The 22,102-nt window shown below is 39.2% G+C and overlaps 1 protein-coding gene across 3 annotated transcripts in view; it reads left to right on the forward strand.

The window, feature by feature from the left end:
- scfd2 (sec1 family domain containing 2) overlaps positions 1-22,102 on the forward strand; it is a 320,234-nt gene that overhangs the window by 45,032 nt on the left and 253,100 nt on the right. For all 3 annotated transcript variants that reach the window (XR_006311787.1, XR_006311785.1, XM_043691021.1), the window contains exon 3: positions 14,661-14,788. Coding sequence is in view for 1 of the 3 variants with exons in the window: in XM_043691021.1 (XP_043546956.1) it covers positions 14,661-14,788 (128 nt within the window). In the remaining 2 variants the exon portion in view is untranslated. The remainder of the gene's footprint in view (positions 1-14,660; positions 14,789-22,102) is intronic.

The following is a 22,102-nucleotide window of genomic DNA, read 5'->3' on the forward strand; positions in this document are numbered from 1 at the left end:
AACTGGCATCAGCTTCCACCACTGTGACCCTGTGCTCCACCTCATCCATGCTCTTCTTCAGGTCTCCCAGCTGCTGCTCATGCTTCTGCAGCATGAGAGAGTCTGGAGCCAGCTTCTCTTCAATCTGTTTCCCCAACATCTCACGAGATTTCGAGAGCTGGTTCACCAGGTCCTGGAGAGTAATTGGCTCCAAGGCTGCTGCAGGCTGAGCTGCAGGCCTGGCCTCATGCTCCTCCTCCCTTTTTAGGCATTTCTGGACAGCTGAAAATACAGGTAAGTCAATTTTTAAATGTTTCTTGGGGCTCCACAATCTTTCCAATGCCCCAAGAAATCCTGATGACCTGGGTCGGGTGGGTTAAAGGACCGTCCTGCTCCTGCTGCGATGCGAAGCTCTGCAGTGTGATCTTCTCAGATCGCTACCATCTTCGATCCCCCATTGAGCTTCACTTTTAAGATATTTATGCTGTTTGCCTTAACGACTTGGCAAATCTAAATATTCAGTCCAGTAAGTTTACCCTAAGTTCTTTAATGGATTAGCAACAACCTTGTGGTTGTCATCCCTTTTGTTTTGGATTCCACATGTGGAAACATATTCTTTCTGCCAACCCTTTATAATTTAAATGATTGGAATTTAATCACTTTGCAGCCTTACCTTTACTGAAGATCCAAACAGAGAAACTATTTCAAATGATCCGAATACATAGAATAGAGGCATAATCTTAAAGTTAGAGCTGAATCATTTAAGAGTTAAATAAGGAGGCATTTATTTCTATAAAGGGTAGAGTAAATCCAGAATACCTGCTCTGAAAAGACGGTGTAATTTTAAATTTTACTTTTTTAAGACTTATGGAGAAGAATATGTGGGCGGCACGGTGGCCCAGTGGTTAGCACTGCTGCCTCACAGCGCCAGAGACCCGGGTTCTGTGTGGAGTTTGCACATTCTCCCCGTGTCTGCGTGGGTTTCTTCCGGGTGCTCAGGTTTCCTCGCACAGTCCAAAGATGTGCAGGTTAGGTGAATTGGCCATGCTAAATTGCCCGTAGTGTTAGGGGAATGGGTCTGGGTGGGTTGCTCTTCGGAGGGTCGGTGTGGACTTGTTGGGCCGAAGGGCCTGTCTCCACGCTCTGAGTAATCTAATCTAAGTAATATTATGAGATATGGTCTAAAGATGGCTAAATGGAATTGATGTTCAGATCAGCTATTAGAATAGAATTGTGGGATGGATTCTATACTGAATGGCTACCTCCTGTTCTAATGTCACCTTAGTCCATGATGCCAGTAATGTACTTCCTTTTGAATAATGTCACATTTGCAAACATATCTTCCATTGCATTACTTGTTGTGGAAATAAAATACAGCATTCTGCTTTAAAACGTTTAGACCATCATATACTATGCACAATGTCCCAATGCTGATTTTCCTAGCTAAAGGAGAAAAAAAATGTCTTTACTGAGTGAATGTCTAAACTAAGCTGGCACTGCAGTATTTAGACATTTTTCTTAAAAATAAATTAATGAACAAGTGTAATGAATATTTACAATTGATCCTAAAATCTGTACCAGAAATTATGCTCTCAATGCGAGAGATCAAGCAGTATTTCATAAAGGATGCTTTCCTCGGGTGTATAACATTAGCTATAATATGAGTAATGTGACACAAATGTTATTACTCCATTATTCCCCATGGAGTACAGTAGAGCAACACATTCTAATTGAATTTGCTGAATTCATCGTCCCATTGTGAGTTCTGTATTTCCCACCTGCGAGGAAGAGGTGTTAACCAGCCATCCTAGCTTGAGTGGTATTTTTGGAAGTATTCCTACCCTCTTGTTCAAATGGAGCAAAGAGCCATTCAAGAGCCAGAGACCAGGTCCTTTTTCTAATGCTGTATAGTAATGCCATAGTTTTACAGCTATGATAAATGAGCATCGTCAAAATTCATTTAATTATCAGGCCACAGTGTTAGTGTATCAGAAGCTCGTTATTTTTAAATCCTTTTATTCTGTGCTGGAATTGCTTCAAATTGAGATTGTCTCAGAATGTTTGAGTCAAATAAATTTAGCAGCCCAACGTAGAAAAAAAACTTAGATTTCTACTGACAGCAAACATGTTCAAATAATACAGTACTAAAGCTTTTATTCAGTAAACTCATCTGTTCACCAAATTAAATGCTATTGCACTGTTAATGCAGAGAAATGCAGCCTCTCTGTGCGAAACTGAATGGGAGATGCTCTTTTTGCTTAGAGTAGCCTTTCAGTGAAGTAGTCGGGACGAGAAAATTATCACCAACTTTACATATCTGGGCCCCTTTCGTGCATGTAAATCAACTAGGAGATATTTGAAAACTTCAGTTACTGCCAAAATATGCAGACTGAGTTGAGTCTGCAGTAGACGGCTGCTCTGCTATAGTGTCCCTAGGTATTGAAAGAGAAACAATAAATAGTTGTTTTAACTTGGATGTCACATTTGCTATTGCAAATAAAAAGTGTTTTTGTGTTAATCTAAGGTGATGAAACACTGATAGATAATTACAAGAAGGCATTATATGTGTGCACATCTATATAATCTTGTCGAGAATGTCTGTTATTGAACATCTGTGAAGCTAACTTTTGAACACATTTTGGTGCCCAGTTGAGTAAATGTTTTTTTTTTTATTCAACATTTAACTTCTTTGTTGGAAACTCTAGGAACATGCAGATTTAATGTAACAGAAGCAAGTGAACCTCTGAACACACAGACCATTCAAGTTGAGTGGCGTCATGCATAATATCTTTCAGCTTTTTACCTGGATTTGCAAGAGAGAGTAATCCTATGTTGTACACTGGAGGATTCAGAAAATTAATCCTTTTGATTACCTAGGAATTTGATTTGCTTGACCAGTTGCAAACAATGGAATTATGAAATGAAAATATATAGCAGATCTGCCCTGATCTTAATTAAGAAAGACTGGTCAACATGACATGCTTTAAAAAAAACACTCTTTCCTGAAGAGTTAACCAACCTCTTCAAATATACATAATCTTGAGTTTCAGTGTAGTTCCTGTGCATTTTATTCGTGTTTCTGTTTATTACTCTATCACTGACTAGCATTTTAAATGAGAAAGAACAGAAAGACTTGCATTTATATCGTCCTTTCGAGACAATTGGGTATCTCGGCATGATGTACTTCATGAATTCTGTTGAAGTGTGCAAATCATGCCAGCTAATTTACGCACAGTAAACTCTCGAGTAGAAAGGTGATAACGATCAGCTAATCTGCTCCTTGGCATTTTGTCAAAGAGATAAATATTGATATAATAAACTTTGGTCAGGATTTCAGGGCAACTCCCCTCCTGTTCATCAGAATTATGCCATGAACTTTCACATGTATGTACACAGGCAACAGAGGTCTTGGAAATAGTCAATAAGTGTGGAGCTGGAAAAGCACAGCCAATCAGGCAGCATCCGAGGAGCAGGAGAATCGATGTTTCGAGTATAGGCTCTTCATCTGGAAGGGATGGAGTGGAAGGTCGCCAGGAATGCTATTGGTAGATGGAGGTGGAGGGTGATGATAGGTTGGAGCAGACGGTAGAGCAACTTGGTGGGAAGGAAACTAGCGAAATCGATGTTGATCTCCCCTCCCCCACCTTTTTATCCCAAATCCAAACTTCCGACTCAGCACCACCCTCTTGAATTGTCTTACCTGCTCCACCCTCTGCTCAAACCTATTGCCATCTCCCTTCCACACCTCCATCTACCTATCGTGTTCCTAGATACCAGCCTCCTCCCGGTAATCTCTCAGCCCCTTTGGGTACCCCACCACCACTACAACATTTCAGATGAAGGGCTTATTGCTTGAAACGGTTGACTCTCTTGCTCCTCGGATGTTGCCTGAATGGCTGTGCTTTTCCAGCACCACATTTTTGACTCTGATCTCCAGCACCTGCAGTCCTAACTTTCATCTAATACTTAACAAACATATTGGTCTGGATTTTCAGTCAGCAGTGAATGACTGACACACTCATTCATCATAAAGCTTAGACATTCCTGCAGAATATGTATGGTCCTTTACACAGTGATTTGTGATTTTCAAATACAAGTTACAATGCGGTGCCCTCTAGATCCTGTATTATTATGGCAAGCAATAATATGTCTACTCAACTAATGAGATTGAAGAATTCTTATTGATAATTCCTGATTTCAACCCTTGGTGTATGCCAGGATAATCCATGTAAAATATTTTACAGAAAACTAAATGAAGAGAATGTAAAAAAATGACATTAAGTCAGAAAAATTGCATGCAAAGAAAAACACAACTAAATTTCCAATGATAATGAAAATGATAAGGAGCGAGATGCAATACTTAGAAAAATGGAAATCTGATGCCAGAGATTTTTTTCGTGAGTAAGTAAGACTTATTCCTGTCTCCTTTCAAGTAACATATCCCCAAGAGGGTGATATGTTACTTGAATTTATGTTCACATGATTATGTTTGGCAAGTTACTTCATTGGTTTGCCATTACATTTTGCTAGCTGAACAGGAAACTATCCTACTCTGCTATTATGTGCATTGCAAGAATTTACAGGCTGATCAGTTTGGTTAGCTATGTTATGAATGCATTTTTTGTGACCATCAAGTCCTAAAGTAGGACTTGAACTCAGAGCTTCTGGTCCAGAGGTAGTGATGCTGTTGCTGTGCCACAAGACCTCCCTTAAGACTTACCACACCATTAAAAATTAATTTGTACTTGACTAGAAAGGTTCTAATCTTTTCTGGGATGTCACCTGGGTATCTGGCAGGCAGGAACAAATTCAGGCCCTTCTGTGTAGTTGACTGTCCTCTGTCTTTGAGAGATAATATTAGATCAAAGCTTGTGGAGAAGCAGAACAACTCACATAGCGACTTGCTGATTTGTATGTTGAAACTTTATTTTGAAAAAAACATTTTGGGTCACAAGTGTTGCTGTGGGGCAAGTGGTCATTGCCAGTTACTAATTAGTCTTGAGAAGGTATGGCACAGTGGGATAGTAGTTAGCCTGATGCCTCACAGCGTGAGGAACCCAGGTTCAGTTCCTGGGCGACTGAATGGTGTTTGCCAGGTCGCCCTGTGTCTCTGTGGGTTTCATCCAGGTGCTTCAGTTTCCTCCCACAGTACAAAAATGTGCGGGTTAAGTGAATTGGCCTTGTTAAATTGCCCATAGTGTCCAGGGCTGTGCAGGCCTGGTGGATTAGTCATGAGAAATGCAAGGCGACTAGGATAGGGTAGGGAACTTGGGTGGGATGCTCTTCAGAGGGTTGGTGCAGACTCTATGGGCAAATGGCCTCCTTCCACATTGTCTGGTTCTATGATTCTATGATGAAGATGGTGCTGAACTGTGTGTTCTTGAACTGCTGCAGTACATGTAGTGTACCATGTAGGTGTATCCATGTACTGTTAAGGCAGAAGATGCAGAATTTTATCTACTATCAACAAATTGATTATGATATAGTTCCAAGTAAGGATGTTGAGATACTTCGAGGAAAACTTGCAAATATAGTGTTCCCTAATCTTTTTCTTGGTGTGAGAAGTCAAGGATTTGGAAGATGCTGTCGAAGAAACTTTGCTAAGTTGCCACAGTGCACCTTGAGGACTGTAGTAGGTGTACATATGCTTTTTGTCTGATCTACTCCTTAACAATTCTGATAATCTGACCATTATTCTTGCTGCAAAATCTGAGCCAAGAGCAAAAGATTTTCTGTAGTGTTTAATTAATTTCTATAGAGGTAAAAATGATATTTGGTTTGGTGAATGACAGAAATAGCCCTTTGATGCTGCTGACTTATTCACTGAGTAAGGCAACAGTTATTTTCACAGCTGGTTTCCTGTAGATTTTGAATATATGTGATCCGAGTCATTTCCATAAACCTTTGGCCTACACTTTATGTATGTGTGTTGTTGCCATAATGCAGGCCTGACGGTCTTATCTACATAAACTGCTTTGACCGTAGCCAAGACCAGAATCCATGTCCTGTGGAAAATTCCACATTGAGTTGTAAGCAAAGTAGATAACTGTTGCATGCAGGCCAATGTTTTTTCTTATAGCATTTCCAGGCCTTTTAGTTGTCTTGGTGCTGGTTAGAGTGATATTTTATTGCTGATAACACACAAACCTCAAATTAATTGTTCATACAACCATGTCTATACATCTAAGCTTCATATTGCATTACTTTGATACTTCCAGAAATGTGTTTGGGATGAGCATTTACACTCTAGTGCACCTGCAATTGTACAATTAGAAACCACACTGGTGGAGGGGTTGTAAAGCAGAACAGTATCCTTATGACAGAATTATGAATGAGTCAAAGTTACTAACTTGAAATTTACATTCTCTTTAATCTCTTGAATTCTATGCTTTTTGTGTCATAGCTGTATTGAATGTGTTTGCCACAAGCCACATGTACCTAATTGGGAATTCAGATGGGAATAAATATATTTTTTTTGGTTGCTAAATATAAAATGAGTAATGGACGTAGTCACTGAGCTTGTGATCTCAATACTTCTCAATGGATGCAGATGTTCTTTAATCATATTGTGGATTTGCTGATAATAATTATTGCATAAAAAGTAATTTGTGCATGTTGCTGTGCTTTTACATTTAATCACCTCAACTCCTTTTTGCTTGTGCATCCCACATTCTTGCCACTCTAAATCAAGACATTTCTCTTGAGCTACTTGGTGGATTTACTGTATTAGGTATATATTTGCCTATTAGAAAGTCATTGTACCACAAGATCCCATTAGCTCTTTACTGCATTGTTCATCATTTGATCATAACAAAATACACTTAAACCAATTACAAATTGATTTGAATGTAAATCCAAAAATAATTATTTTTTAAAACATTGGTTGATCTCTCAAATTCTAGTTGTAGTCTCCTTTTTAATGCATATTAACAACCTCTATTGACATATTTAAACTGTGAATTGAAACATATTGACATACTGTGCAAAATGCAAGTTTGCTATGACTTGGATAGAATCTCTATGGTGTGGAAACTGGCCATTTGGCCCATCAAGCCTACACTGCCCCTCCAAAGGGCATCCCACCCAGACCCACACCTTATCCTATCCCTACAATCCTGTATTTCCCACGGCTAATTCACTTAGCCTGCACATCCCTGGACATGATGAATAATTTAGCATGGCCAATCCACCAAACATGCACATCTTTGGAATGTGAGAGGAAACCAGAGCACCCGGAGGAAACCCACACAGACATGGGGAGAATGTGCCAATTCAACACAGACAGTTGCCTAGGGGTAGAATCAAACTCGGGTGCTTGGTGCTGTGAGGCCGCAGTGTTAACCACTGAGCCACCATGCTGCCCACAGCATTGTTTCTGAAAATTTAATTTGTCTGTTTTGGTCTATTCTGTCAACAGTTCTGAGATTAACTTGAAGTAGAGTTTTAAAAAAAACAATTTAAAATTAACAACTAATTGCAAACAAATTTTTAGTGATATGATCACTTCAAACTTGCAATTTTACTGATTCAAAAGGTGTTGTGAGTTAGACAGTCATGTCCATAAATTGCTCAAATGTGTGTGATAATTGGAGGGAAAATAAGTATTTCTAGTATTACATGTACTGAGAATGGAATGCATTTTTGAAGTTGGATAAAGATGAGTTAGTTTAAGCAGAAGTGAATTTGTTTTATCTTTGAGACTTGTATTGAAAAGAAGGAAACCAGGTTATACTTGAACTGTTTGATATGGATTAGGATGGGGTATTATGTTCCATTGCACTTGCCTACTTGATTTGATTGGCTCATAAATATTTGTAAAACTGTATCCCTTTTCAATTCATAAGGAACATTGTTCCCAAAGCAATAAAAGCTAATGATTGCAGCTGCAAACTGCTGGAATTTCTTTTATTGCTGTTAAAATTTCCTGAAGATGAACGGTTTTTTGAATGAATGAATTGGAAAGTATAGAACCTATTTTAAATTGGAATTGCAATCTTAAGTGGACTAGATGGGTGCTTTGATCATCTTGTGATACTAGAATATTAGTGTCTGATTTAGATGTAGTGGAATAAATACCCAAGAACAAAGCAGAACACCATTTGCTTTTCAGCAATGCCTCCAATAGTAGAAACATCATCTGTTGTGAGCTCGTGTATCAAAATTGTGATAATCTTTGGATCAAATTCCATAATTCCCTTTTGGAAAGTATTATGGCCTTGTTGGGCTCAAAGCAAAGATAATATATGACTTGAGTATTGCTGGGAAAAAACACATTGTGTTGAAGTTTTTTGTATTGCACTTATCAGGGCCTTTAGCAAGAATACCAGTTCAAAAATAAAACCAATACTTATGCTGCTTGGGAGGAGACTGCTGCTTGGTTCGCCGTTTACCTTTAGTAAAGGCATTGGCGTGGAGAATGCACTAATTGGCGCTTAATGATGTCAACAATCTTAAACATGGTTGACTCTGGTCAGGGCATTACCCTGAGACATAAGCCAGTGAATGGCACCTACATTAAGTCAAAACAGACAAAGTGCGTGTAAACTTTCTTTCTGTCTGCAAAGAAAAGCATTCTGTGGATTTGTACACAGCTTATATGCAGGGAGAAATAATCTGATCTAGGTAACAATGATCCCACAGGGGATGTGCCATATTTCAGCATCAGGTTAGAAGAGTGAACAAGTGGCTCCGGTTCGACTTGAAGTTGCTGATGAGGCCAATTTGTTTCTTACTTTGCTTCACTGTTCAGTATACACACTGGCAGTCCTACAGTTCCAAGCATGTGGTAGACAGTTCATGGGAACCCTCTGGCTGATTTCTCAATGAGGACACCAACAGTCATTTGACTGTTTCCTTTCAAGCATGAATTTGAGCACCATTAAGACATGTAAGGTAATTCTCACATCAGATTGAGAAACAAATTTTTAAGGAGATTTCAGTTATCTGTAAGAATAATAGGGTGGTTGTGGTAGGGGATTTTAACTTTCCAAACATAAACTGGGACTGCCATAGTGCTAAGGGTTTAGATGGAGAGAAATTTAAGTGTGTACAAGAAATTTTTCTGAGTCAGTATGTAGATGTACCTAGTAGAGAAGGTGCAAAAAGTAACCTATTCTTAGGAAATAAGGCAGGGTGGGTGACTGAGGTGTCAGTGGGGGAGCACTTGCGGGCCAGCAACCATAATTCTATTAGTTTCAAAATAGTAATGGAAAAGGACAAGTTCTAAATTGGAGGAAGGCTAATTCTGGCAAAGGTATTCGGCAAGAACTTTCAAAAGCTGATTGGGGGCAAATTTTCGCAGATAAACGGATGGCTAGAAAATGGGAAGCTTTCAGAAATGAGATAACTAGAGTCCAGAGAAAGTGTATTCCTATTAGGGTGAAAGGAAAGGATGCTAGGTGTAGGGAATGCTGGATGACGAGAAGTTGAGGGTTTGGTTAAGAAAAAGAACGAACCTTGTGTCAGGTATAGACAGGAGAGATAGAGTGAATCCTTAGAGTATAATGGCAATAGGAGTATGCTTAAGAGGGCAAAAAGGGGATATGAGATAGCTTTGGCAAATAGGCTTATGGAGAATCCAAAGGGTTTTTACAAATACATTAAGAACAAAAGGGTAACTCGGGAGTGAATAGGGTCCCTCATGAATCAGCAAGACAGCCTTTGTGCAGAGCAGCAGGAAGAAAGAGCAAAGAAAATTTACAGCCCGGGAACAAGCCCTTCGGCCCTCCAAGCCTAAGCCAATCCAAATGTACTGTCTAAACCTGTCGGTCAATTCTTAAGTATCTGTATCCCTCTGCTCCCCACCGACTCATGCATCTGTCCAGACGCATCTTAAATGAATCTACCGTGCCTGTCCGTACCACCTGCCGTGTGTATCCCCCTTAAACTTTTCACCTCTCACCTTGAAAGCATGACCTCTTGTTATTGAATCCTTCACCCTGGGAAAAAGTTTCTCTCTATCCACCCTGTTTATACTCTTCATGATTTTGTAAACCTCAATCAGGTCCCCCCTCAATCTCCTTTTTTCTAATGAAAATAAACCTAACCTACTCAACCTCTCTTCATAGCTAGCACCTTCCACACCAGGCAACATCCTCATAAACTTTCTCTGCACCCTCTCCAAAGCGTCTACATCCTTTTGGTAGTGGAGATGGGGAGATACTAAAGGAGTATTTTGCATCAGTGTTTACTTTGGAGAAGGACATGGAAGATATAAAATGTGGTGAAATCTTGAAAAATGTCCAGATTACAGAAGAGGAAGTGTTGAATGTCTTGACACGCATAAAGGTGGATAGATCCACAGGACTTGATCAGGTGTACCCTAGAACTCTGTGGGAAGCTAGGGAAGTGATTGCAGGGACCCTTGCTGAGATATTTGTATCATCGATAGTCACAGGTGAGGTGCCAGAAAACTGGAGGTTGGCCAATGTGGCAGTATTATTTAACAAAGGTGATAAGAACAAGCCAGGGTGAGCGTGACGAAGGTGATGGGCAAATTGTTGGAGCGAATCCTGATGGACAGGATTTACACTTATTAGGAGAGGCAAGGACAGATTAGGGATAGGCTTTGTGCGTGGAAAATCATGTCTCAAGAGCTTGATTGAGTTTTTTTTTTAAGATGTAACAATGAGGATTGATGAGGGCAGATGGTGGACATGTTCTATATGGACTTCAGTAAGGCGTTAGACAAGGTTCCCCATGGGAGACTGGTTAGCAAGGTTGGATCTCATGGAATACAGAGAGAGCGAGCCCTTTGGATAAAGAACTGGCTCAAAGGTAGAAGACAGAGGGTGGTGGTGGAGGGTTGTTTTTAAGACTAGAGGCTTGTGACCATGAAGTAGTGGAGTGCCACAAGGATCGGTGCTGGGTGCACTACCGTTCTTCGTTTATATAAATGATTTGGATGTGAGCATACAAGGTGTAGTTAGTAAGCTTGCAGATGACCTCAAAATTGGAGGTGTAGTGGACAGTGAAGAGGGTAACCTCAGATTACAACGGGATCTTGACCAGACGGGTCAATGGGCTGAGAAGTGGCAGATGGAGTTTAATTTAGATAAATGTGAGATGCTGCATTTTGGGAAAGCAAATCTTAGCAGGACTTATACACTTAATGGTAAGGTCCTAGGGAGTGTTGCTGAACAAAGAGACCTGGGAGTGCAGGTTCATAGCTCCTTGAAAGTGGAGTCGCAGGTAGATAGGATAGTGAAGAAGGCGTGGAGCGCCGAAGGCTGAGGGGAGACCTTTATAGAGGTTTACAAAATTATGAGGGGCATGGATAGGATAAATAGACAAAGTCTTTTCCTTGGGGTGGGGGAATCCAGAACTAGAAGGCACAGGTTTAGGGTGAGAGGGGAAAGATATAAAAGAGACCTAAGGGGCAACATTTTCACACACAGGACGATGCGTGTATGTAATGAGCTGCCAGAGGAAGTGGTGGAGGCTAGTGCAATTGCAACATTTAAAAGGCATTCTGGATGGGTATATGAATAGTCAGGGTTTGGAGGGAAATCGGCCAAGTGCTGGCAGGTGGGACTAGATTGGGTTGGGATATCTGGTCGGCATGGATGAGTTTGACTGAAAGGTCTGTTTCCGTGCTGGACATCTCTACGAACTGTGGAATCGAACATAGCTAATTAGTGATACAAATATTGGAAATATGCAAGGAATAGGAGTCGTGATGCCATTCCATTAAGAACATGCTTGTCATGGAAACAATGAAGATATTTGAAAGAGCTTGGCCTTGTGGGGTCCCATGACACTACCATCTGTTCAGGCATATTTGGTGTTTTTAAAACAGAACTCAGATTTGTGACTTGCTGAGTTCACTAGTTCAACAAATACTGATTCACACAATGGTGGCAGGTTTGGATCACCATGATATAGTGCAGCAGTGCAAATGCTGATAGTTTCTTTGAACAATATATTGGTGAATAGGCTAGCAAAGTCAAATGAGCATATGGAAACTACATGACTATTAATAGATAAATCCTATATGCTCTTTGCAAATGTGAAATAATCCTTCAACATCTAAGTGGATAGATTTGTTATCATTATTAGTAGCAATTCACCTAACAATCTGGCCAGTACAGGATGCTAAGTGAAGTAAAAACAGTTCCACAATCTTCAACCCTCCTTGAAGATGGTGATGGTTTGGAGAATTGCAAATGCTTCAACCTAGTTCAAAAGGTCATGCAAGCATCAGTAACCTAGTAACTACAGACGGTTATGCACCAGAGTTTCAAAACGTTGGTTAATCAGCATTGCCTTTCACCCAATTTTCCCTTGGCACGTAGCCATCACTATTTGCCAAGCACCATTAGAGCTCAAGCATTCCCACCAAGCCCTACTAAACACAAGTCAGTCCGTTTTTTAAGAAGGAATTTACTCATGATGTGGATGGCACTGGCTGGCCAGCACTTATTGCCCATCCCTAGCTATCTTTGAACTGAGTGGTATGCTGGATCATTTGAGAATCAACCTCAGTGCTGGGTCATTTAACCTTAGGGATTGGAAAGCTGTTAGATACAATAACCTGGGACAAAATTCAAGGTGAACTCGGACAAATGTGTACTAACTAAAATAAAGGCAAATCGTATTTAATGGCCTTGAATATTAACAAAGTGAAAGATTCAGAGGGCTGATTAGAGAAAAAAACAAGAAAAATCCTGGAAAAACTCAGCCAATCTGGCAGCATTTTGGAGAGAAAGCAGAGTTAATGTTTCAGGTCCAGTCACCCTTCTTCAGAACTGATTGTAGCTACATAAATGTCATTATACATGCTGAAGATGGGGTGGGGAAGGGTGAAGGACTCAGTACAGTGTAATAGATGGAGATGGAGCCCAGAGAGAGAGAACAGCAATTGGGCAGACAAAAGAATGGGTAAATGTCAGCCTGGGGAATCATAAGCTGCTAATGGGGACCATTAGTGGTTGACAATGGGTTGATTACAGCCCATATAATGACGAGGCTGTGGTGTGGGAATTAGGGTAAAGAAACAGGAGAAGGTGCTCGGGCCCTAAAATTATTGAACTCTATATTGAGTCCTGAAAGCTACAGAGTCCCCAAGTGGAGAATAAGATGCTGTTCTTCCAGCTTGCTCTGAGCTTTGCTGGAGCACTGCAGCAAGCCCAAGATGTTGGCCAGGGAATATGGTGGTGTGTTGAAGTGACAGATAACAGGAAACTCAGGGTCATTATATACAATGGACAATTTTGCATTTCCGCCATGTTATTTTCCATTTGCTAGACATTTGGGTACTCACTTAACCTAACTAGTCTATTTTTCATCATCAGCAATCAATCTCTAATGAGTATGATTATCCACCGAAGAAATTCCATGTCACTGGCCTAAGGTTCTATTGGTGATTGCATGGCTGTTGAACCTAATCCTAGAGCTGCATCTCCACGCATTTGGCAGGTGTTTCTGGGAGGTGGTAGTCATCCTTGGCCTTGAGAATACTGGCATTCCTGCATCCAGTTCTTTTTCTGTAATTCTTCTTGCTGATGGATGTTCTTGAAGAATTTTGTCCCTTCATATAGGAGGTTCCTCAAAGTCAGTTTGTTCTGAATGTGGATCTCCAAGTGTTGACATCTATATTGCATTTCTTAGGGGAAACCTTCAGACTTCCTTGGCCCCCTCTTATTTGTGTGCCATCATTGCACTAGATGGTAGTGCAACAATACCAAATTCTCCAGTTTATCTAGGAATACAGGTTTTCAATTTTTACTCTGTTTTGTGTCCATTACCAAATCACCATATTACTCAAATTCAATGAGCTCCCAGTTTGTGGCTAAGTGTGCTACTCTACATAGTGCCATACAGCATGAAAATAGTTTCTTTGGTTCAACTTGTCAGCACCAACTAGATACCACAATCTAACCTAGTCCCATTTGCCAGCATTTGGCCCATAATCCCTCTTATACCCTTCCTATTCATATAACCATCCAGATGATTTTTAACCATTGTAATTGTACCGCCTCCACCTCTTCCTCTAGCAGCTTGATCCATACACGTATAACCCTCTGCATGAAAACTTTGACTTGTAACTTAACCTCCATGTATTAATCAAATAGATTTGCTGTAAGAGCACTGTGTTATTTTACAGAGTTTCTTAAAGCAGTGACTCTATAAAATAAACAGATTATGAGGTCCACCAAATGGCTGAACTCACTGGAATAGTTTTGTCTTTTCAGTTAACAGTTGCAAATGATAACATTCTAGAATGTGGTGAATGTAAAATGGGTGGAGGCTTTGACCATCACATTTCAGCAGAAAGCTGGAAAAGATCTTCGTGTCCTCTGTCTTTAATTATGGCAGGATTTGAATTCAAACTCCCAATTTCCCCACCTGGCATATTCCTAATCTTTGCCAAGATTAAATATGGAGTCAAGGTGCTTTTCCACGAAGTGAAAAATGTCTTGTGTTGCCTTTGAGCAGCTCTGTCTGTGAGTTGAAGTGGTGTTGCCAGAGTCCTGTGGACATTTCATCTGCCAGCTGGCTTTTAATAAAGTCATAAGGGACAAGAAATGACTTAGTGAAAACATTTCTTTTCACAAAATAGAAATAGGTAGAGCATAAATAACAGTTGCAATACGTATGAAAATATATTTGTGTCTTCTAATTTTTCTACTTCATGTATTTTGTGCAGATATTTCATTTTAACTTTTGTTATTTTACTGCAGTGACCCTTCAGCCAAAACTCTATGGGAGTCCATGCTAAACATGAAACAAAAAGAGGCTGTGATGGAAGTGCGGAGGCACCTAGTGGAAGCAGCTAGCAAGGAGAATCTCCCCATAAAGATGAGCTTGGGTAATGCAAGCAACTAATTTATTCTTTTTTCCTTCAGCTGAATTGTCTAGTCGCCTTATTATCTTTCTACTTCTGAACTTGGACACCACACCTACCTTATTGTTTTTATCCCACACTTGTTTGCAAATTGTGTTCAAATGGATGAGATTCATTTTGAATAGCTATCAACCGAAAATTATGTTGCCTTTCTTGTAAATTGGGTTTTCGTGTTTGTCAATTTAAATATGTAGATACATTTTTCTGTGGAACCAAATTCAAACATTTGACTGAAAACTAATGTTTATGTCAGTGCTCTTCTGCTAAAGCAGAACATAACTTCCTGCAGTTGCAATGCAACACTACAATGGGGATGTTCTCCTTTTGCACCTTGATCCCTGATCCCATTCCTCCTCAACAGCTGATTTTGTGAATATTCTTTTCATCCCTTTTGATGTATTCACATATCTGCAACGCACAAATATAATGGCATTGAAAATAAGCAGATTTAATTGGAATGGTTTCAGTTTCACTTGAGATATCCTTTAGATTGGAATGTACCTTTTATTGTCACATTATCCTAATTGGAAATCATGTCATTGTTGTCTTTTGTCTTTGTCTTTGTAAATAGCCCAGCAAAACATCTTTTAAGTTTAGTGGTTTGATTCTCTGCTAACATTTTAGCTTCATGAATACACACTGCCCTCTTGAGGAAGCTGGAGATAAAATTATGAGAAAGGGAAAAAAAATGACAAGTTGTTTGTATATGTGGCAAGGAAGTAATCAAAAGCATGTGTGAGATATCTATGACTGTTTGTGATTCAATGCACTGTATAGTGTTTGGTATTCATAGAACATTCTGTTGCTTTTCATTTTTTTTATGACCCATTAACCTTCTTATTATGTCATAGCTGATATGAATAAATAACAAAGCACTAATAATATGCTGATGTTTTTGAGGTCGAGCTGAAGAAGCCCCTGGGATTGGCCCAACAAGGAGCCTTAATGTCTCGCTCCCACGGTGGCTTCATATGACTGTGCTCAAAAACAAAGAATACGTTTTAAAATAGTGCATTAAAGATAAGTTTAGCAAAGTTTTCATAAAATTTGTTCCTTGCAGGAAAGCTGACAATATGTTTTCTGATAATACCAAAGGAATTATGAATCACTGTATAACTGCTTTTTTCAACATAATTTCTCCGCATTTAATGCAAAATGCTGCTAGTCAGCTGCTTAGGTTTAAAATCTGCTGTTTATTGATAAATGATTCAATCTTTTGCAACCCACACATGGTCAGTTTGCTTACCAAGTTCAATAAAATCTGCGTGTTTTCTTTCTGACATTGCTGGTATTCAGTCACAGTGATTTATTACATGACGTCTTTTCACAGTTTTAATGAATATTTGGTATTTGTTCCATTTTGATGAGGACTGGTGTTACTCTACTGATATGTGACCTTTACATATATTGCAACATTTTAGGGATAGACAGGGGTTGGGAAAACATTTTTGAGTCCTGGAGTTTAACTCTATATCCTTTTTGGCATTTGTGTAATAGTTCCTTAAAAAAAAATCTATTATCGTTTATACATGTGCAATGTAGTAACTCAATATGCCAAACATGACTCATGCAAGATTTCTAGTTTTGGTTAAAATGTGATCTTTTTTGCTTTTTGTATAAATATATAGCTTCATATATTTGAATTGACTTATAATCTGTAAGATTGTTATTCTTCACATCAGTCCAAGTATGTAATAAACTTTGAAGTGAAATATCAGCCATGCAGCTGGATGCTATTTTAAAAATCATTTTAAACACTTGTTTTTCCAAGTCCTTACTTCACTACATTCATAAACCCTTAGCCAATATTTGAAGCAGGGTGTCTTTTTAGGTTATGGATTGAGTTTCTCATGTACACATTGTGGTTATGATCATCATCCTGTTGGAAACACTTTGTGTTGCAGAAAAGCAATTATTCTCTTTCACTCTCTCTTCAGTGAGTCTTTTTTTCCCCCAGAAGTGCAACTAATAGATGGTAAGAATATATAATTGATGTATAGAAATTTGGCCTAGAATAAGGCCAAACGATGCCTTTTCCCAATCTGATTGTTGGCTCCCCTTTCAGCTAATTCCGACGCTAGATCCTTGTTCTTTACCTGTGCCATTATTTTCGTATTTATCTAATCATTCTTTGAATATTATTATTGGCTCTGTTCCAGTAACCATTTGTGGTGAAGCATTTCAGATTCCATATACATGAAAATATTCCTTCTAACTCTGCTTTATGCAACTACTACTCATGCTGTTTATGCAACTGACCTACGATCTGCCAACCCACAAAAATCAGATTTTGTAATTTACCTCCTCAAATTCTTGTTATTTCAACAGTTCTCCTATTTTCCCACACCCTGCTGCCCAACTTGTTCTTTTTTTCTGGTGAAGAGAACCCTTTTTATTTCTCCTTGTGACTTGATCCCTGCATCTCCAGTTTTGCACTGTACCTTTCTCCATGGTTTCAGTCCTCTTTGATTCAGTGACCAAAACTGCAGAAGGTACTTTGAGGCTAAACAAGTACTCTTATGTTATTAATGTATCACTTTTATATTTAGTGCTACTAAAAACAACTTCAATTTTGCCTTTTTGTGATTTAATTTACTGTCTGAAATTCTGTTTTTGAAGTTGTATGTGATTGTTTGATATGTTCATATTCCTCAACGGCTGTACATTTTGCTACTTGAACATATTTCCATTGGTTTTATTTTCAAAGAAATTATTTTATATTCATGAATGTTTCTGTTCCTACTTCATTCCTATTGTATGCCATGCAATTAGTTGGTATGATGAGAAAATATTGGTGAAAATTCCTTAACTGTCCAGATTATTTTACACATAGATATTAAAGAACAGTTCCCGGGTTATGTCGCTTGATTCATGCTAATTAAAGAACTATCCATTAATTCTGTTGTTAGACATCAGTCTACCTCTTGTCTATACCCAAAGGCCTGTCAATGGTCTTAGTCTTTGCAACAGATATCTTATATTTATGTAGCTCAAAAGCATTCATATATCAGATATTGTACACTTTTTTTTTTCTCAATTTTAATTTATTTGTAATAATAGTGAGAGTGGAAGTATCATATTTAGTCACTTGAATTCAGTCACTGTTCCTTCATTCTCTAAAATTATGGCTAATCTGTACTTCATCTCCATTCATCTGTTTTTACTCCATAGTTCTTCACATGACAGAAATCTGTCAACTTTCCGTTAAAAATTTAAGTTGACTCAGACACAGCTCACTTTTTCTGGGGGTCATGTACCAGATTTCCACCATCATTTTAGTTGAGAAGCATTTACTGATTTCACTCCTAAATGGCTTAATTCTAGTTTTAACATTATCCTTCTTTACTCTGGATTCCCTAAGAGGAAAATCTTTCTCTGGGTGTGGCACGTTGAATTCCATATTCATTTTAGACACCGAATAGATCAGCCTTCAACACACTGAACTGGAAGGGATAAGAACCACATTTATACAACTTGGCCTTTAAATTGTGGTGTCATTCCGCTAAGTCTGTACTGTATCCCAGGGTCTGTACATTTTTTCTGAGACACACAGGTGCTATGAATGGTGTCAAAACAAGGGTCGAACTTGGTTTATCCCTAAACTCTTTCCTGAGTGTTTGCCATCATCCAAAATCATGTAATTAATCTCTTTGCCTTCTACTTGTAAAAAGGCCAATTAATGCCTTCTACTTGTAAAAAGGCCAATTAATCTATCTCTTTCGAACAATATGTGCTTACAAAGAATTCTGTATGCCATTAATCCTTTTAATAGTGTTCTTTTTCACACTTTTCTAATATTGTTGGCTTCTAATTTGCTGATGGCATAAATACAAAATTTGCATTTATTCAGCACATGTAGAGTAGAAAGTGTTCCTGGTTTCTACACAGCATTTGAAGAAAAAGATAAAATCATTGAAAGGTATTGCAGAGCAAACGCTGAGACATGATGCAAGAACTGGGAGCAGTGACAAAAACTTAAGTAAACTGGGGTAGTTTGGGAAAGATGGGAAAGAGAATCGAAGGCGAGAGGAAAATGTAGAAATTGAGCAGAGTGAGGCTGTCAGGGCAAAAGAAGATTGCAAGAAATTTTAAAATATTTAAAATGATAAGAGGGGCAAGAGTGGACATGATGGTGCTGTTGGGGTAGGAGTGGCCCCTTCTCTCATCTCCAACACGTCCCATCTACCTGGACACCCCGTCCTGACCTGTTACCCACCCTGAACCTATTCTTTCCTAACTGCCGCAGTGATATAGACCACCTCAACCTGTCCACCCTCCTCACCCCCTCCAATCTCCTGCCCTCGCAACATGCAGCCCTCCACTCCCTCTGATACTTGTAAAGTCCAGAGGTTACAGGACTAGACTGTCCAGCCTTTCCCCTTGAAAGGCTCATTCCAGGTATTAGCTGAAAATGTGTTGCTGGAAAAGCGCAGCAGGTCAGGCAGCATCCAAGGAACAGGAGAATCGACGTTTCGGGCATAAGCCCTTCTTCAGGATTCTAATTTGCTGATGGCATAAGCCCTTCTTCAGGATTCCTGAAGAAGGGCTTATGCCCGAAACGTCGATTCTCCTGTTCCTTGTATGCTGCCTGACCTGCTGCGCTTTTCCAGCAACACATTTTCAGCTCTGATCTCCAGCATCTGCAGTCCTCACTTTCTCCTCATTCCAGGTATTAGCCTAGTAAACCTTCTCTGAACTCCTTCCTCGTCATGGTAAGGCAGAAATCTTTCAATTTTTTGTTTAACCCTAATTAAATTATTGCTTTATATAGGGGCAGAGATACTGCTGGCTGAGGACAAAAGAACGGCTTTGTTTATTCTTCAATGTTAACTCTGTTTCTCTCTCCACAGATGCTGCCAGACCTCCTGAGTTTACCTGGCATTTTCTGTTTGTTTCACTTAATCATTTTTCTTGCATTATGGTGATGGCAAGATGTGATAGTGGAGTTGTTAACCAGTGCTAGCAATCAGAATCCAAAATATAATTTTATAAAGCTATTCCATCTACATTTGAATTATTCAAACTAACATCTGTAGGGTGACTGGTGAGCTCCAAATTCTTATTCCAAAGGATTAAAGCCTTAATGATCAGCGAGTTTAACATTGCTGGTGTACTCTGGAGCTACTGCCCTATGAATGTGTGAGCCATGCCATCTTTATTACAAGTAGTTGTCATTCAGTGTCGTAGCCCTGCAATGCATTTGCCTTAAATATTATAAACTCAGGACAGATGAATTAGCTGTCATTTTGCCTGCAGACTACAGCAGGATGTCTTCACTGCAGCAGCTAAAGAAACTGGCTCGCCACCATATTCTCAGGGATACTGACCTTGCCCATGATGATCAAATGCTGTGAGATTAGAATTTTGTTAAAAACCTCTTTTCTCACAAAGATGAGCATTTTGTGTTTGCAGCCAGCGGACACAGACCTATAGTTTCTAATGTGTGGTGTCACTGGGCTGGAAGTCGAGCTCCACTATTACTGAAGCCACCACAAATGTGAAAATTTCATTTAAAGCATCCAAATTGTGCAATTCTACCTAACTCTCATGAGTTAGGTAGAATTGCACAATTTGGATGCTATAAAAGAATATGCATATCAGGTTCTTCATTAATAAGAATTTGACAATTGTAATTAACTGTTTCTAATCAATGGCATGAAAGAAATATGAATTGCTCATTTATAACTCTGTTTCTTACAAATTCTATACCTTTCTTTAAAATTGCCATACATGTGTCAAAATGAGAAGACAAAACGCTGATATTGTGGGTGGGGAGGACAGTTGTCAAGCACAGTCCTGGTTCCATTCTCGATCACAGATATCAATGAGTTGTTTTCTTTTGGATTTCTTTTGACTCCTCCCAATGTTTTGCTAATTATGTGACGTTGTTTTTGATCTTTCATTCACTGGCTGAGGATTTGCCTTTTCAGTGCTTCTGCAGATAGTTGTACACCTTTTTCCTTTCAACATCAGAATTCACAGGGAAATGGTGATTTAGAACAGCTACCAGATGATTTTCTGTTACTTCCCCAAACTGGAGGGAGAAGAGATTTTGGTGCTTTTTCTTCACAGCATGGAAGCTTCTGCTTATTTGACTACACTCGCTCTCATGCAGGCTATGGTCACATGTGTAGGAACAGGTTAAGTAATTGTTAGTCTTTTGATGGAAAAACAATCCAAACTAGAACTTGTGGGCTTAGAATACTGTGTCTCTGGTCAAAAGCGCCCTGAGCACACACTCCATCACTCACACAGTCACAAAGTCTTGTACACGCATGACTTTCTCACACACGCACACACACACCTATGAGTCAGTCACACAGAGTCAGACTTTCTCTCACACACACATGCACGTAGTCTTACAAACACTCACAGAAAAACACATAATGCCATTTCATCTAGAATGCTCCCTTACTGTGACTCCTAAGCCAACATTGTCAATAAAAGTCACAATAACAAGTTTTTAAACAGTGAACAATTTCTTCTAATTTCCTTCATTTGAGGCAGTATCGTTTCCCATTTTTCTTTCCAATGCAGAAAAGAAATCTTTATTGCAATGTAGATGGACCTAGCAGGTTGAGACCCTGCAGAAACCCCAATGTAGCAAACTCTGAGGGGATTGCCTAGGAAATTAACGACACGGGAACTTTTAACACCAGAATTTTTATAGTATCCATTTATGCATTTACATGCTGCTGAACATGTAAATCACAGAATACAGCAACAACTGTGAAATTGGGGCATCATGTGACTTTGCCTGGCTATCCTGCACGACAAGGGACCCATTAGATTAAATACACTTCGCATTTCTGAAGAAGTTGTAATCGGAATTACCTGTCAGAAATTTGGAGCTTTATCTGAATAGAAAACGTAGGAGCATGTATAAAATCCATCTGATGCTGTCTTTAAAGATTCCATTTTAAAGGGACACTGCAGGTGCCAAATCCTTCAGTAAAAATCATAATCTGGAATTTGTTTTAATGTCATTTGGAATAAATTGGGTCAATGATTGGACTTAATGTGCAACAGTTGTTATTTGAGGATGAATTAAGGATCAATTCAGAATAATTAGAATTGAACAATGATTAGATTTGGAATATATCACTCTTCAATTTTATCTTCCTCCACTCTCCTTTAACTAACAAACATTTTGCTCTATAACTTGTAACCCGCAGTTAGCAACAAAGAACTGTGCCGAGGGAACAGTGCAACATTAAAAAGGTGAAAGTTACAGAGTCATACAGCATGGAAACAGACTCTTTGGTCCAACTCGTCTGT

This window comes from Chiloscyllium plagiosum, chromosome 1 (genome assembly GCF_004010195.1).
Source record: "Chiloscyllium plagiosum isolate BGI_BamShark_2017 chromosome 1, ASM401019v2, whole genome shotgun sequence".
Lineage (NCBI taxonomy): Eukaryota > Metazoa > Chordata > Chondrichthyes > Orectolobiformes > Hemiscylliidae > Chiloscyllium > Chiloscyllium plagiosum.